Source organism: Colletotrichum phormii, assembly GCF_030913505.1.
Source record: "Colletotrichum phormii strain CBS 102054 chromosome Unknown BDP81scaffold_1, whole genome shotgun sequence".
In the NCBI taxonomy this organism is placed as follows: domain Eukaryota; kingdom Fungi; phylum Ascomycota; class Sordariomycetes; order Glomerellales; family Glomerellaceae; genus Colletotrichum; species Colletotrichum phormii.
Genome location: NW_026851443.1, coordinates 3,275,992 through 3,290,914, shown reverse-complemented (window position 1 = coordinate 3,290,914; position 14,923 = coordinate 3,275,992). Strand labels below are relative to the sequence as shown.

At 52.4% G+C, this 14,923-nt stretch overlaps 4 protein-coding genes across 4 annotated transcripts; 1 reads left to right on the top strand and 3 right to left on the bottom strand.

The window, feature by feature from the left end:
* Window positions 1-373: 373 nt before the first annotated feature.
* Window positions 374-1,520, bottom strand: BDP81DRAFT_14972 (uncharacterized protein). Its single transcript, XM_060581904.1, has 2 exons — window positions 1,450-1,520; window positions 374-1,389 (listed from the first exon to the last, which is right to left on the bottom strand). Exon 2 carries the CDS (start codon window positions 1,375-1,377, stop codon window positions 823-825), a length of 555 nt encoding a protein of 184 aa, XP_060452112.1. The 5' UTR covers window positions 1,378-1,389; window positions 1,450-1,520; the 3' UTR covers window positions 374-822.
* Window positions 1,521-2,668: 1,148 nt separating this feature from the next.
* BDP81DRAFT_414101 (uncharacterized protein) lies at window positions 2,669-3,220 on the bottom strand. The gene has a single exon (XM_060589335.1). It carries the CDS (start codon window positions 2,956-2,958, stop codon window positions 2,710-2,712), a length of 249 nt encoding a protein of 82 aa, XP_060452111.1. The 5' UTR covers window positions 2,959-3,220; the 3' UTR covers window positions 2,669-2,709.
* A 2,239-nt stretch (window positions 3,221-5,459) lies between these two features.
* Window positions 5,460-8,482, top strand: BDP81DRAFT_14952 (uncharacterized protein). Its single transcript, XM_060581903.1, has 4 exons — window positions 5,460-6,130; window positions 6,395-6,471; window positions 7,567-7,793; window positions 8,291-8,482. Exons 1-4 carry the CDS (start codon window positions 5,727-5,729, stop codon window positions 8,357-8,359), a joined length of 777 nt encoding a protein of 258 aa, XP_060452110.1. The 5' UTR covers window positions 5,460-5,726; the 3' UTR covers window positions 8,360-8,482.
* Window positions 8,483-10,241: 1,759 nt separating this feature from the next.
* Window positions 10,242-14,069, bottom strand: BDP81DRAFT_401995 (RNA-dependent RNA polymerase; the record flags this gene model as incomplete). The annotated part of the gene is made up of 2 exons (XM_060588833.1): window positions 10,242-11,191; window positions 11,246-14,069. 2 exons carry the CDS (start codon window positions 14,067-14,069, stop codon window positions 10,242-10,244), a joined length of 3,774 nt encoding a protein of 1,257 aa, XP_060452109.1.
* Between the last annotated feature and the right edge of the window lie 854 nt (window positions 14,070-14,923).

The window sequence follows — 14,923 nt, the reverse complement described above, 5'->3', positions numbered from 1 at the left end:
CGTCTTGGGAGCGGGAAAAAGGCATCATCTGCGACAACTACACCCAACTGTTACACCTCTTTGACGCCATTGACGCCGTCTGAATAGCAGGAAATCCTTCGCGGCAGCGTAGCATGGCGCTTGTTCGGTGCAGACAGAGAGAGACTCGTTTCAAAAGAAATGTCATGAACATGGAACGCAAAATTCTGAGAAGTGATAGGGCGAGACACGCCATTGGTTGTTTGACCATGCCGAAACACCATCCAGACTGCGCGGACGTGGAGTAACCGGACGCCTGCAAAACCTCCTCAGCCACTAGCTTCTAAGCGGTGACCCCGCCAGGATTCAAGTCAACATGGACTTAAACCCTTTCTTCCATGAAGTTATCGAGTCTCTGCGGTCCACAAATTGCGGTTCCGAGGCAGCTCTAAGACAGCATAACTGATCACCCTATCCGTATGCTGCCAGGAACGCCGCGATGCAGAACCCAGAGCCCCTTTGTAAACTTGGACCGAGGCCACCGAATCGCCGCCACAGGCTGAGACCACGGTCAACACCGCCGCCTTGGTGGCTTCACCATTTCGACAACCCCCTCCGGTCTCGCATGCTCACGAGTGCCAGCACTCCTGCTGGGCAGCAATGCTAGCTCAGGGCGGGCAGTGCTAGTTGTTCAATCGCTTGATGGTGAGATGTGTCTTAAGGGGCGATATTCGCCTTATCAATTGTACATTGTGCCGCGGCGGGAACGAGCTGGCAGCATCCAAATGTGAGGCTTTCCCAGGGAGCGTCCGCAGTTCGCGAGGAGGGGTTAAGCATGGTCTAGAAGTAGCCACTTCGCCGTCCTTACTTGCTTGTCTTTGGATTGGCCTCGGTCTTGGTGTCGTCTTGTGTTTTGCCCTCTTCCGGCATCTTGCCGAATTTTGTCAAAATATTTGCAGCCCATTCCTCGAACTCCTTCTCGGCCGCCTCGTCCGTCTGGCCAGCCGCTCCGCGGATGCTTCTCCTAGCCATCTCTCTCAAGTCGTCGACCGAAGACACATCAAATGCCCAAGCAGCGCCCCCAGTCATCATGATCGCGAAGCTCATGACGTTCAGTGTTGCCAGATTCAAAGCCTCGACGGCAATCATGCCACCCTCGGTGTTTCCTTGTTTGCCAGCAGCATAGTGGCTGGGTTGATAGAATTTCGGGAAGGCAGCGAGTTGTTTGCGGGCTACGGAGCGTCGGGTAACCATTGCCGAAAAGACGAAGAAGCCGGCCCCGGCAAAGAAGAGTCCAAGTTGTTTCGCAGCCCTCGATTGGAAAGGCGAGGATGTTGGCTGGGCCTGCGACCGCGTCGGGCGAGTGTCAGGCGACTCATTCTGGGAAGCCATTGCGATCGGGGAGAGTTGCGCGAGCATCGGATTTTCCCCCTTTCAGTGAAGCTGTTGTCAGATAAAACAAACCATCGTGGCTTTCTCGGAGTAACTCACCAAGCTCAGAGCGGCATCTGCCGGTTCAATTGATCGAGACGGGTGTCGATGGAGTCCCTTGCGCGGTTGGTGTTGACGGACTGGGGAGGTAAAGCGGAGCTCTTGCGGGACAGACTTGGGAACTCCTCTGAATTGGAAGTCGGGGAAAGGAAGTTCCCGCCACTAAAATTTTCGGGCCCTGTACCTGGATATGTAACAAAGCAGACTTGGTGTCCCGTTTTATGCATATACCACTGCTAATCCAGTAAGCGAGCAATATGCTGGGCGTATTATGTAAGGCCGGTACGTATGCCGGAACGGATCGGCTTCAGTGCCGGTCGAGGTTTCCAATTGGCAAGAGACCTGGAGTTCCTTCCAGGTTACAGCGATGCTCCTGGGTTACCAGCTCATCTCCTTCTCCCCTTGCCTGGTGTTTTACTTCTACGTCTTCTCAACAGCATAATGCACCTCACAGTCACTGAAGAAGATGCTGATGACGCAAACGGGTTCGCCCAACTCAAATTTAGAAAATTTCATCCTGTCAACACCCACCCTATTTTCCCTCGTATTTGTATCTTGCAATTTCGCGGCATGCTGGCAACTCACGAAATGCTACCGTTCGCTACGGACGAAATGCACGGTGGCCCACTGTCAACACAACACATCTTCCAGAAGCCACACATCCAGACTCGTCAGGTACCCTGCGACTACAACTACGACTGCGGCAGCCAAGCCACAGCGTGGACGGCATAAGAAGCGCGGGAACCTCGAGATTGCGTCCGCGAAAGCCATCCGGCCTCCCCCTCCGGCCTCTGCAGTCTGCAGATGACCTGCTGGCAATCGCAGCGGTCTAACATGCTCCTTGGCGCTACGGGATAGATGGCTGCGCTAAAGCCCTTGTCAAGCAATGGCACACAGCGCTCCCCATGATTACGATGCCCAATCAACATCGCCCGCAAGATACGACCAATCTGCCTTTCACCCCATCTTGGGATGACAGCCCACCTTGCAACGGCGGCTCCCATCAGTCGAAATCACCTGCAGATGACATGCCAGTCAGATGGCCGGATGCCTTCCCCGGGGCCTGCCCAGCTTCGCTGATGGCTGCATCTGGCGAGATGCCTAGACCCCGCCGTCTATTCCACTTGTCCACTGGATACTGGGAGGCTTTTCAGCAACCAGTATCTGTTCGAGACCGTCAAAAGGCCAGATCAAGTGTCGTTTCTCAATTACCTGCACTTACACGCCATCGACGCCTCACGGGCCTACTTGTTTTACGATTCATGCCCCTAGCTCGGAGGCCTTCATTCGCCAACTGTAAACAGACCTGAAGACGTGCTTGTCTCGGCAGCGATCGATTGTCCGAGATCTTGATTGCTGGATCGCTGATAGATTTTGACGATTTCGTGACACTCTATCGGTTTTTGATTGCACCAAGCTGCTGGGTTCCCCAGCGCATGCGCGATATGCCTGGCAAAGGCGCACAATGCAGGCTCGGCAAATGGCCAAACACCAAACGCGGTCGTTCATTGACAACACTTCTTTTAATTAACCACCGTTGAAAAACCAAGTTCTTCATCTATGCTGGGGATCACAAGCACTTGATCCTGCTGATACCCGATGCAATGTCACCACAGCAAACTTACAACAGTCCATTCGCTTGCGGAATACCATCTTTTGCCTAGCTCCATGACCCTTGCTTGGGCAGGGCACACCTCACGCAAAACCGAAAGCAAGAATACCGCTGTCACGTTGTCGTCAATGGCGCTACGATGACAAGGGACTGGGTAGATTATGATCGTGGTCTTCGTGCAGAACCAGAGCGATCTGGGTGCTGAACGGGCGCATCAGGTTGAGAATCTGCAAAATGATGAAAACACCGGGTCGAGGCATCATGTGCTCATGGGGTGGATTGCGGACGATGCAAAGTGGGTGAAGTTATCGCATCCACGTTCGTGAGATATGATTTCGGGTCGAGTCGCAAAAGAAGAGGTAGCGCATCGCAAAAAAGCATCATCAGCGGGGTGCGTTGTCAGTCGTCGTCTGTGGAGACTGCAGCAGAGTTCCCCTTCCTCCAACATATGGATACGCTGGATCAAGGAGAACGGCGTCCCGACAGTCGGGCACCTGGTTCGACAAACACTTCAAGACAAACAAGCCACAATCGATTTCGATGGGAGACATGTGTTGGCTCACGGTTGCTGACGAGTTCCAAATTGACCGGATTGTCTCAGGTCAAACTCGGTTTCATCACAAATTGATTGTCTTCTTCATGATCAAAGAAGGATACCTGCAGTCTCGCATCATGGGGGAGATGACTTACAACGCGAGACAACTCTCCTGCGATGAACAAGGATGAGTCCTGTTCTTCAAGGTCAAAGCGACTGACGAGGTCAGATGTGCAGAGATCAATCAGGAGGTTGGCAGGTTTTGTGACGCGACAGACCTACGACTTCTCGGGTCCTGTCATATATCACTTCCTACGAGATCTAGCGCCTCAGCCAGGAAAGGCAATAGTCACGAAGTCAGCACCCAATTACGTCGAGGATCCAGCCAAAAGTGAGGCCTATCCACAGCAGAATATTTCTCTTGGTAAATCCCAGTTCTGAGTTGCTACTGTTGATGAGGGATTTTAGCAACGGACCAGATTTTTCGACATGCAGTGCAGTGCAGTGCAGGTGGGAATCTCCGCGATCGCCGAGGCGCGAGTTTATCGTACTTTTCCAACCTGGGGTGCCACGGTTCCTTTACCACAACACTGGGTCACGGATCAGATTGCCAGATTGCATCGTGTCATTGTCAGATCGATTAGATGGGCCAATGCGGCCGTGCTGTGCTATGTGCTATGACGGCCAAGTCCAACGTTTACCTATCAGCTATCAACAAGTGCCGTTTGACATGCAATGAGCCGATTGCCCCAACGGGCCACCCCAAAGACAAGCAACTTACCATTGTACGACGGAAGTTTCGAAGGGGCGACGGGAGCAACCGCGTTACCGAAAGTTTGCTAATAACCGTCGTGGGTCTCTCCCGTAGCACCCTACCCAAAGGACTGTGTAAGGTTCCCTAGTTCGTAACCACCGCCCTTTACCCCCATCGACTTTTACGATTCAGCGTTGTGGTCAAATTTAGCAAGCTCCAGGTCGCGAGAGCCGACACGAAATGGCGCCAAAGCGATGGGACGCTGCGCACAGACTGAAATCCGACAGAGAGGAAAGGGATGCGTGTGAATCTTAGTCGTAATTGCTAGGAGCACGCCACGTTGCAGGCTTTAGTCACGAGTACCGAAGATGTCAAGGAAAACCCGGACATGGCAGAGGGGAAATGGGATTTTGGTCAATTGTCACTTTCTGATGAAAAAGTACACAGAGACGGAGGCTGGCTGCTTGAGATATGACGAAAGGTAGGACAGGACAGGGAGGGTTCACTTTACTGTGAGTCCGTGATTGTGACTGGGAAGAAAAGGCAATTCTCAATTCCTAGCGCTGCCCATCCATCGCCAGGCCCTGGTCCCGGCGGCGTCTCCCCCGGGCCCCCGGAAAAGTGGGTCTACTTTGGCATGGGTCCACCGGGGATCTGAAGGAAAGCGGCGGCGGTCAGGTAAGGCGCGGCTTCCCAGGTTGGCACACGCCATCAAAAAAAAAAAAAAAAAAGCACCGTCCACACTGTGAGCCGCACACAGTACCACCACCTGGGCCACACAAGGCTACGGTACATTGATTGAACCTTAGCGCCTGCACTTCATCATTCAAACCCACTTCCATCCATCACGAACCACTCAACGTCATCATCATTCTCTTTTCTTTCTGCTGCCCACAAAGTCGCATTTCTCCCTACGCACGAAACCCCCAACTTGCCGAGAGATTGGATGTCATAATCAAAGGGTTCAGCTAGCCAACGAATCGCGATTCAACTCCCAGCATCCCTCATCCTGGTTTATCCACGCCAACTCTCACGTGGGTTGATATTCAGGGCTCCAACGACATCTCGGAGCACAAAACAAGCGCAACGATTTGCACACTCGATTCGGCCAATATTCAACAGCCATTGAACCGCTCGGCATACATACCAGTCAACCCCTGCTCAACGTCTCTCGCAAAGACCAGCCTGTCGGCGTCCACCCCTCCTACTCCGCCACGCCACTTTGCTACATATTAGCGGGAGCCTCAGTCGTGTCCCAGACAGCCGTCAGGAACCATAAGCCACCTGATATTACTTGGCCCGCTGCACATCATCCCGAGAAACACGTTCCATTCTTTCTGTACGGCACAGCACGAACCCTATCCGTATACCTTACCATGGGGAAACCCAAAAGCACAATCGCCGGGAAGACAAAGGCCGGCCCTGGAACTAACAATGGCGGCAATGCAAAGTTGACCGCAGCTTCAATTCCCGCCGCGCCGCCCGCTTGGCCCCAGTTCAAGCCGCCGCTACCGGTCACCGACCTGGCTGCCGACCAGCTCGCATCTTGCCCCGACAAGGTCCTCCTGATTCGCAACTTTTGGCCAAAATCCCTCTGCAGTTCCTATGTCACTTTTCTGAGGGGTTTACCGCTGATCACCACCCCTGGTCGGCCTAAGCGGGGAGAAGCGGTTAGAGTGAACGACCGTTTTCAAGTGCAGGACGCTGCCTTTGCTCAACGCCTGTGGACGGAGACTGGACTGCGCGAATCGCTTGCTCAAGAAGACATTCAGGGTTTATGGTGAGTCCACTGTCTTCTGTTCCAACTCCCCTAGTCCCTGACTCCCTACTCATCCCATCCCCCGGCCCTCCGAATGCACCCTTGCCACGAACAACGCATCCCACGCGCTTCCGGCTAGATCCGCCAGCGTCTGCGCACAATCAAATGCGTCCAAAAACACTTATAACAAACATGAAACCCACACAGAAGAAGAAACCGCCTGCGTCGAGGTCTTTTTGCTGAGGGCTTGCCATGAGACTTACTAACATGGATCGTTTGCTCTAGGGGCGGTGAAGTCGTCGGTCTAAATCCCAATATTCGCATCTATCGTTACTCCAAGGGCCAGTATTTCGATGCACATTGTAAGTCTCATAGTCAAATCATTTTCTTGTCATCCAACGCCACAGGCGCCGAGAGCACTAGGCACTCACTCTGCCAGTCAACCAACAAGATTTCCGCCCCTCTATGCAACTAGGCCAGTGGCTAAGTGCTTTGAGGTCCTCGCGCGATTGCCATAGGCTGCACATATTTGTCACTCGTCGAAAGACTTCGATGTGCCGGAGCTCTACAAGTCTTTTCGTCTTGGGGGCATGGCCATGCTATTTCTCATGACATCAACGAAGAGCTCTCTCCACACACCGACAGTTCTGGGCCCCCGAAACTGGGTTGCAACGAGACCATTGCAAAATCACTGCCCACGTCCGAGTGGACATCCCACAATGCCCGTCACTAAGCAGATTGTACGAGGATTTGGTCATGCTCGGTCCATACGTTTCCCCCTTCCCATGACAATTACCTTCATCGACCCATTCCTGTGGAGTGGACACTTTGTTTAACCACGGGTCCCTTACTATGCATGTCTCAACCACGTCGAATCCAAGACCCGTGTCTACGAAGCAGGTCGTGACTTACGACTCTGCATGAGAAACCTGCTGAAAGATGTGAATTCTTTGAACCGCTAGCCCTTGAAGACGATTTTGGGACCCACAACAAGTGTCTGGACCAGCGATCTGCCCTTCAGATGATCATAAATGATATATGATATCTTGTCTCCTCCGCTCAGTCCTCTTTTGTTTGCACTTTCCTAGTCATCATGATCTTCCATCCGAGCACCAGAGACCCAGCGATTTGTCCCAGAAGCCACAACCCTGCGGATCGTTCCATCCCGATCCGCTTCGTGGCGTTATCTCCCCCTGGATGATGTGGGAAGATGAGTCCGGGAGCCTGCGAGTCTGATCCAGCGATACCCCTCGACATCTCGCATCTTCCTATCCAAACAAGAAACTCGGCACTGAGAGAACCAGGACCGCCATGCCTTGTCTTCCGGAGACCCTATGGTGTTCTTTCTGAGCTCTGACTCTTTCTTCTGTGTCCTTTCACTTGTCTTCCGTGCAGGCTTCCTCATCATCTCCAGCTTCAAGATCGACCTAGGCTGACCAGTGGACCCCCACTTACAGACGACGATTCTAACAACGTATCACTCAACCTCGACCCCTCCTCCCGACCCGTCACGTGCAAGACAACCTGGACACTGCTCCTCTATCTCACCTCTTCCGCCGAGGGCTGTGTTGGCGGCGAGACCGTCTTCTTCCCCAACGACCGCCGTTCCGCCAAGGAGGAGATATCGGTCGCCCTCGAAACGGGTATGCTCCTCTTACACAAGCACGGCGACGACTGCATGCTGGTAAGCCTCTTCTGTTCAGAAGTTTCTCTGCCTTTCATACTTTCAAAAACTCCATGCGTCCTCCCCTGGTTGATCCCCGAACGAATCATGGCCATAGCTAGACGTACCTGAACCTGTCGTTTTTTGTGCAACATTAACCCTTGCCACCACGATGTATTCGTTGGCAATTCGCTCTCATGTACCTTTTTTCATTGCTTTTAGTGGCGCGAAACGAGGACCCAACCACGGCCACCTCAGCTGCGGCCTCACCTCTCCATCTCTCCTTTTCTTCCTTTCTCACACTCTCTCGCTGTGCCCCAATCCCATCACTGCAAAGTTCCCCTCCCAACCACCAAACTCGATATGCCCACTCTGCACTACGGTACCACCTGGCAACCTGGGCAGCAGAACAGAACCCCTGCATCCCTCCCGCCTACACACCTGTCCCTTGATATTTTTACCGTACTTGGTCGCAGCAAAGGCCACTGCAAACTGACACATGTTCCACTTATCAACAGCACGAGGGGCGCGAGGTCAGCGCAGGCGAGAAGTGGGTGCTTAGAACGGACCTTTGCGTCAGGAAGTGAAGAAAGAAGGGGAGTGAGGTGAGAGAGGGATTTGCGATCAGCAACCATCAAGCAACATCCTTACTACCCCTGTCTTCTTCTGCTTCTGCTTCTCCTTCTACTTCTTCTTCCTCCCGATCCGCCTTTTTTGTCTTTTTTTTTTTTTTTTTTTTTTTTTTTTTTGCACCGCTCGGACGTGGAGCAACAGCGAAAGCTGAAGAGGCACATGTCGTTCTCGGTTTCTTTTGTGCTCCCCTTCCCCCGTCCTTGCCCGTCTCCCCGTTCCCCAATCCACTGCCTTGGTACCAATCATCGCCACGCCACACTGAGAACGTCCCTTCCTGGTCCCAAGACAAAATGGCCCCGTCCGACTACGGAATCGTCGCGGGATCCTACTGTGGCCTCCCCTCTTATTTGATCAGATATTGCTGGATCGTATGGAGAAGTGGGAATATGATGTTGCACACGCTGGTAGAAGTGGGACCACACGACTCCGACAGTGCGCTGGCCTCTGGGTCAAGTGATCTCGCTGTATGCATGCTGCGCCCGATTAGGTTGCCGTTTGATCGACGATTGTTCGGTGGACAGACCGTGGGCAGAACAGAACAGAGTAGACAAGTTCTGTCCAGGCGGTTGGTCGCCGTCGTCGTCGTCGGGCTTGGCTAGAACAAGTGGGAAGAACGTTGGAGACATGTAGGTCACACAGGCATAGGTGGAGAGATGAAGGAGAGAAGGCACTGGCTACGAATATGGGACAACTTTTACCGGAGGATTACCGGCGGGAGGATGGGACTGAGTAAATCTGATGCCCCAATCGCAACTCGACAATTCAATACCTTTAGACACTTTAGTCAACAGGACACCAGAAACACTCCCCAACCAAAGAGTGAAAATGGTCTTGACATCGTGTGTGCCAAGTAGATATCCCCGGGCCTTTTCAAAAAGTGATGACATTGGAGATCCGGGAAAGGCCGTCTGTCTATACGGCCCTTCTTTCTCTTGGTCCTCGTGTGTGCCCCCATTCCCCATTCCCCATCCTCCTACGCAAATCCTGACCCTACGCCGCCGCCGCCGCCGCCGCCGCCGCCGCCCGATACTTCCTTTTTAAACTGATTTGCACGAATTTGGATTGGCTGGGTCACCAGGGCAATAACGCAGACGACAGCACCCCTTTTTTTGCCCATGCTGCCTGCTACGAATACGTTTACGTTTGTTCGGCGTGCCAGTGCCATCACGACCCCTTCTATTTCCATTCCCCCCCCCCTCCTCCTTTCTAGGTAGGCATGTTTCTTTGGGCTGTCGAAGGCATAGAAGCAATGGAACGCACGCACACCCGGCTAACTTCCCGCTGGCTCCCCGAACGGCATCCGGGAAAGTAGGGCTACATCTCCAACTCACTACCCCCCCTGGCTACTTTCCCGCGGTAACGCAACGCAACGCAACGCAACGTGAACCCACCCACACCCCATTCTCACTCACTCACTCAACCAGCACCACCCTCCATCGGTACGGGAAATCAAGGATCTATCCGTACCGAAGATAGACACGAGTCGGGACCGGGACTCCCGCTCCCCCTGAGGGTCGCAATGGTATTTGGGAAAACAGGCGATTTGTGCGTCAAGAAGCGAGACTGGTTATTGTTGTGCCCTTTTTGTTATTGCCTGTCTACGTGTCTACCTATCTGCGTGTCGGAAAGAAGTTAAAAAGTGAAAAGAAGGGTTGCCTGACGAGGGGTGTGTTGGAAACATCGAAGCCCAACCGTGAAACACTGAAAAGCCCTCTCTCTTTGCCTCCGTTATCGCTCCGCCGGCTCCTCCGTTGTCGATGATTAATGACTCCCGTTACGGAGATGACCTATCAAACGCCCATGTCGCAGCAGAAACAAGCCATTTCCGGCGCCGCATTACCCTGAGATCAAGGCACTCTCCATCAGTCGTTCCATGGCGTCCATGGCAGTGTCTTCCTCTTCAACGTGTATCTCGTCCTCCTGACCAGTAGTAGCATCGCGGTCCTCGGGTGACGGTGAGACTCCGGAAGCCTCCTTCGTGGTGTTCTCAAATACCTCCAACAGATCACCGTGGTGGACCACTCTGCCGTCGTCAAGCTGAGTCTCCTGTTGGGTGCCTGTGTTATCTTGCTCGACCCGACGAATAGGATACGACCTCATCGGTATCGCTTTGGCTTCGGGGTCGACGGTAGGCTTGATCTTGACGTGGCCTGTGGCGATGCGACCCATAATCCAGTGGAAGATCCACGGGAAGCTGATCAGGGGCATCGATTGTCGCTTGTGATCCTCGTCTTCGTATTCCTCTGCAAGCGCTGCATTGACCTCCTGCTCAGTCACTTGATACATTGCAGCCACGAAAGGGGCGAAGTCTTCGAACCGTCGGCTGCCAGCCTCTGTATAGCAAATTTCTCGGAATCTTTGCTTGAGTGCCGCTGATTCTCGCCCAATGTCCTCTTGTTGCTTGTAGTCGCTGCCAACCCGGGGTCTCGACAGAATGAAACCTGTCCATGCTTCGAACTCGGTGTGAACGTCACGGTGACTCATGAGACGACGCAGAGCAGTATCGTATTGACCTTTGACCTTGCGAGCCTTTTGTAGAAGTTCCTCGGGCAATTCAAACCTTTTCAGCACCCTTCCGTCGAACTTTTTCTCGTAGAGAGGGTTGAGATCCTGCTCGACGATTCTGTCGAAGATCTTGCCAAGCGCAGTCGTAGATTTATATGATTTATACTTGCGATTCATAAAGTGCGGCCACTGTTTAGGTTCGAGTTCGTCAGGATACTCCGCTGGATCTGCAGTTTTGACGTAGTCTACCGCCTTGGAGTGCAGCGCTGCCAGCCTCAAGCCTACAGAATCTGTGTCAATATCTGTCCACCATCATCCACTGGTAATTTACTCACATTTTGGATCGTTTGCCCCTTTTCTGGAGTAATCGGCATGAGCCAGATGCGCAATTGCAACCTTTGCCAGGCAGTCGTTTTGAATGTAACGAACGAAGAATGTTCTCAGGTCTGATACTTTGACATCCCGCTTCAGTTTCGGTGCTTTGGGTGCGATGTAGTTCATAGGTGGGTGGTGCCAGTTCTTGGGAATGAGGTCTGGGTTCCAGATGACGAAAAAGTCATCTCCGTCAAGGTCACCTCCCGAACACATGCTGGGGACGTCTCGGTCACCGGTGCTCGGAAACACCACGACGTTCTGCAGGTGGTGGAGGTCAGGGACATCGACCGCTTCCACAACCCGAATATCACCCGGATGAAGTGAAGGGTTTCGTCCCACAATGCATACGCCGGTGACGCAGTAAAATTTGCCATCCTGTGGATTTGCGATTCGAACAAAGATCTGCGGCAAGTCCTCGATGTTGTTGGTATTATTCCCCTCGGTTGCCTGGCTGTGGCCTCTCAACGTGCCTGTTTCATCCAGGCAACCGAGAAGGAAAGCGCTTTGGTCGACGACAACGCGCGCCTTTTCCTTCAACAGCTTCATGGACCAGATACACCAGAGGTCCAGAATTGTCAGCACGAACGGCTCTTGAACCTCTGCATCCATGAAGCCCCAGCAGACGAGGTCTTTGATGGTTAGGGATGTCATGTTCTCGTCAATGTATTGCCCCAGTAAGCTCGCAGCGGCGACTCGGTCTTTCATAGCCTTCTCGTAGCCCTGGATTTGTTGCTCAGCAAGATACAAGATCGGACCATCCTTGACACCAAGCGTCGTAAGAATGGTTATGGTTTGTCGATTCAGCGTGGCTGGTGAGAATTGCGCGAACTTGATGATTTCTAGGCCATTGAACTGGGCCCTGAACTTTTCTTGGGAAGGTCGGATGTGGACATTAAGGCCCTTTGCGTCAGGCCAGACAGCCAGCATGCCTTTGCAGCCACCCATGCGAAACTGAAAAGCAGAGGGTATTCCAACGGTATCTTGGCCCATCTCGTGGACTACCATTTCGGCCAATAGCTTCGAAATTTTGCCGACACCATCGCTGAAGCAATAGCCGCCGCGCTCGATGTCTTGCATTTGTACGATTTGAGGAACAGTGACACCTCGGATCTCTCGTGTTGTAGAGAAGCACTGACCGATGCGAGCAGCGTATTTGGCGACATTCTTGATGTGGTTGAAATGTCCCATCCAGTCACGGATCTGATCGCATGAAAGATGATCGGTCGGACAGAAGAAGTAGACAGCGCACTCCCGGATTTGCGAGTTTCCAAATGCGAGAAATTCGTAAGTGCGGTTTCCAATCTTGATGCCTTGTTTCAGGGCACGGTAGATGCGATGATGGATTTCGTTACCTGCATCGCTATAGATCCTGCCTCTGTACAGCTCGTCCGTGAATTGAACTCTCAAGAAGCGGTCTTGGTAAGAATTGTACTTTCGCAGTACCCTGTTGGAGGATTCAACGCTTGGCGAGCAAAAGTGCATGGTCGATGGTGTGACAATCACCTTCCGGATCGTAGTGCAGTAGTATGGCATGCTCACACCAGGAAAATAAAGAGCAGCCTCTTCATTCTCGAACATCTCCATCGGGTTCCATTCCATCTTCCCTTGATCCGCAAAGTACTCGAGCATCCACTTCGCTCGGTCCTTGTCCATCTGACACAGTCGGTCGATGAATGCCTGAGTGATGGAATACTCGGATATAATGCCCCGAGAAATACAGACCTCAAGCTGGTAGTGGACCTCGAAGGGCAGTTGGTGGTCATAGGAGTCAGAATCAAAAGATCGCAACTGACTCTCGGGGTGCTGAGCCCTGAAAAAAGTACCGAGCAGAGGAGGTCGTGGAGAGGTGGCCACAAAGAGTTCTGCAGTAGTTGTCGTGATGTTGTGAGCCTCTAAGGCCTGCAATAATTTTTCCAGAATATCTTTTCCGGTCTTGGGAATCGAGAATCTGTAAGTGGTCCAGCGACCGGTATTGATGAAGTCAGGATCTGCGAATTCTGACTGGAGCGTGATTGGGAAGTCTTTCGGCAGTTGATCATTGTGCAGTATGACTGTGCGCCTTTCCCACATGTCCGTAATGCCCCATGAAGTCTTGCTCACGGCCATCTTGCTTCGCATCCTCCTGCTTGCCTTGGTCCAGAACATAGGTGGAAGACCCAGCGGTATGACCAGAAGCGTGTCTTCATCTCGATCGACTCGATAGATGTTGGTCAGGCGGGCGAACTCGATTCCGCACTTGTGGTGAAATACCTCCTTGTCCTCGGTACCGTTCTGGTCTTCCAATGGGTCCAAAGGACAAGTGTCGAAGTGAATGGTAAGCTTCTTCTTGGTCAAACTCATATCGATGCGCACGCCTTTCTGAACGGATTTGAAAACCATCATCTCCTTCTCCTGGAGCCGTGTGCCAAAGCCCATGCGTTCCGCTTCAAGTATCATCTGGGAATCGAACCAGATGTTGGGGTTCGAGGGACTCTTGATCAACTTGCAGTAACTTTCATGGGCTGGTCGGAACGTCCTGAGAGTGACACAAGCGCTCTTGCCTCCCTGGTATTGGACGGTGTGGGATCCTGATGACCAGAAATTGACTCTGGGGGGAGGCTCAAAGCGAAGCCGGGCGTATCCATCGCGTTGGCCATCTTGGTTCTCTCCGATCTCTAGCGAAGAAATATCGCCATATTGCTTGAAGGAGTCGTATAGCTCAGCTAAATCGACGGCTTCAGGGAGGCCACGAATCTTGAGTGAGAGTTCCGGCCATGTACGCCAAGGCTCATCTGCCATATCCATGACGTGGGACGGCTGCTAGAAGCCAAAGTCAGCAGAATTCATTTTTATATCTCATGAAAGAAGTATTGAAAAGAAGCATCCGAGGCTGTATTGTACACACCTATGATTCAGGTGAATATGTATTGGGACGAGTTGGCCGGTACAAAAAGTGATCCGGGTGGACTGCCTTGGGAGAAGGTAGATGGGAAGGTTGAGAATGGAACGTTGGAGGTTGGAAGGGAGGCAAGCAGGAGGATGTGGACGGGGTTGGAGGTGAAGTCGAGGTGAGGAAGGTAGAGACCAAGGAGTTGTTTGTGAAGGAAGGAGCAAGAAATAAGTAAGTGGCTCCTTCTTTCCTTCGGCCAAGTGTTTCTGGATTGAACTTTGCTTGGGTTTTCGAAATTTTCTTTGCCCAAGCACTTTGCATGCAGCTACCCGCTACAATATTGAATCTTGGATCGATTGCCCTCGTTCCATATCCTACTCGGTTGCCTACTTCAGACTCTGCACATCATCATCGGCCAGTTGCTCTGCTCTCAACTTTGAACTTCATCTCAAAATACCCGTTTCTCGGTAGAGCTGTCCGTCCTTCGCTGCTCATGGACCAGAACAGCAACACAGCAATGAATGAACAGTTTCTTATGAATCGCAGAACGCAGTCTGGGAGCCAGTCTGTATCAAGTAGAAGAACGAACACCTCCTTGCAAAATTGTCTGTCCAATGCAAAGGACTCAATTCGAAAGACCATTACTCTAAAGCCTTTCCCATGTTGTGCTAGGTCTGGTCCCCTTTCTGATCGTTGCAAGCACCTAAGTAACGCTTTTTAGACACCAGATCAGAGAACAATGCCAAGCAGACCAATCCCAAATGCCTGT

Coding starts and splice junctions, on each gene's coding strand:
- BDP81DRAFT_14972 (XM_060581904.1), bottom strand. CDS start 1,377: ATGCTCGCGCAACTCTCCCCGATCGCAATGGCTTCCCAGAATGAGTCG.
- BDP81DRAFT_414101 (XM_060589335.1), bottom strand. CDS start 2,958: ATGAACGACCGCGTTTGGTGTTTGGCCATTTGCCGAGCCTGCATTGTG.
- BDP81DRAFT_14952 (XM_060581903.1), top strand. CDS start 5,727: ATGGGGAAACCCAAAAGCACAATCGCCGGGAAGACAAAGGCCGGCCCT. Junction 6,472..7,566: donor CCAGTATTTCGATGCACATT/GTAAGTCTCATA, acceptor CCCCACTTACAG/ACGACGATTCTAACAACGTA. Junction 7,794..8,290: donor ACGGCGACGACTGCATGCTG/GTAAGCCTCTTC, acceptor ACTTATCAACAG/CACGAGGGGCGCGAGGTCAG.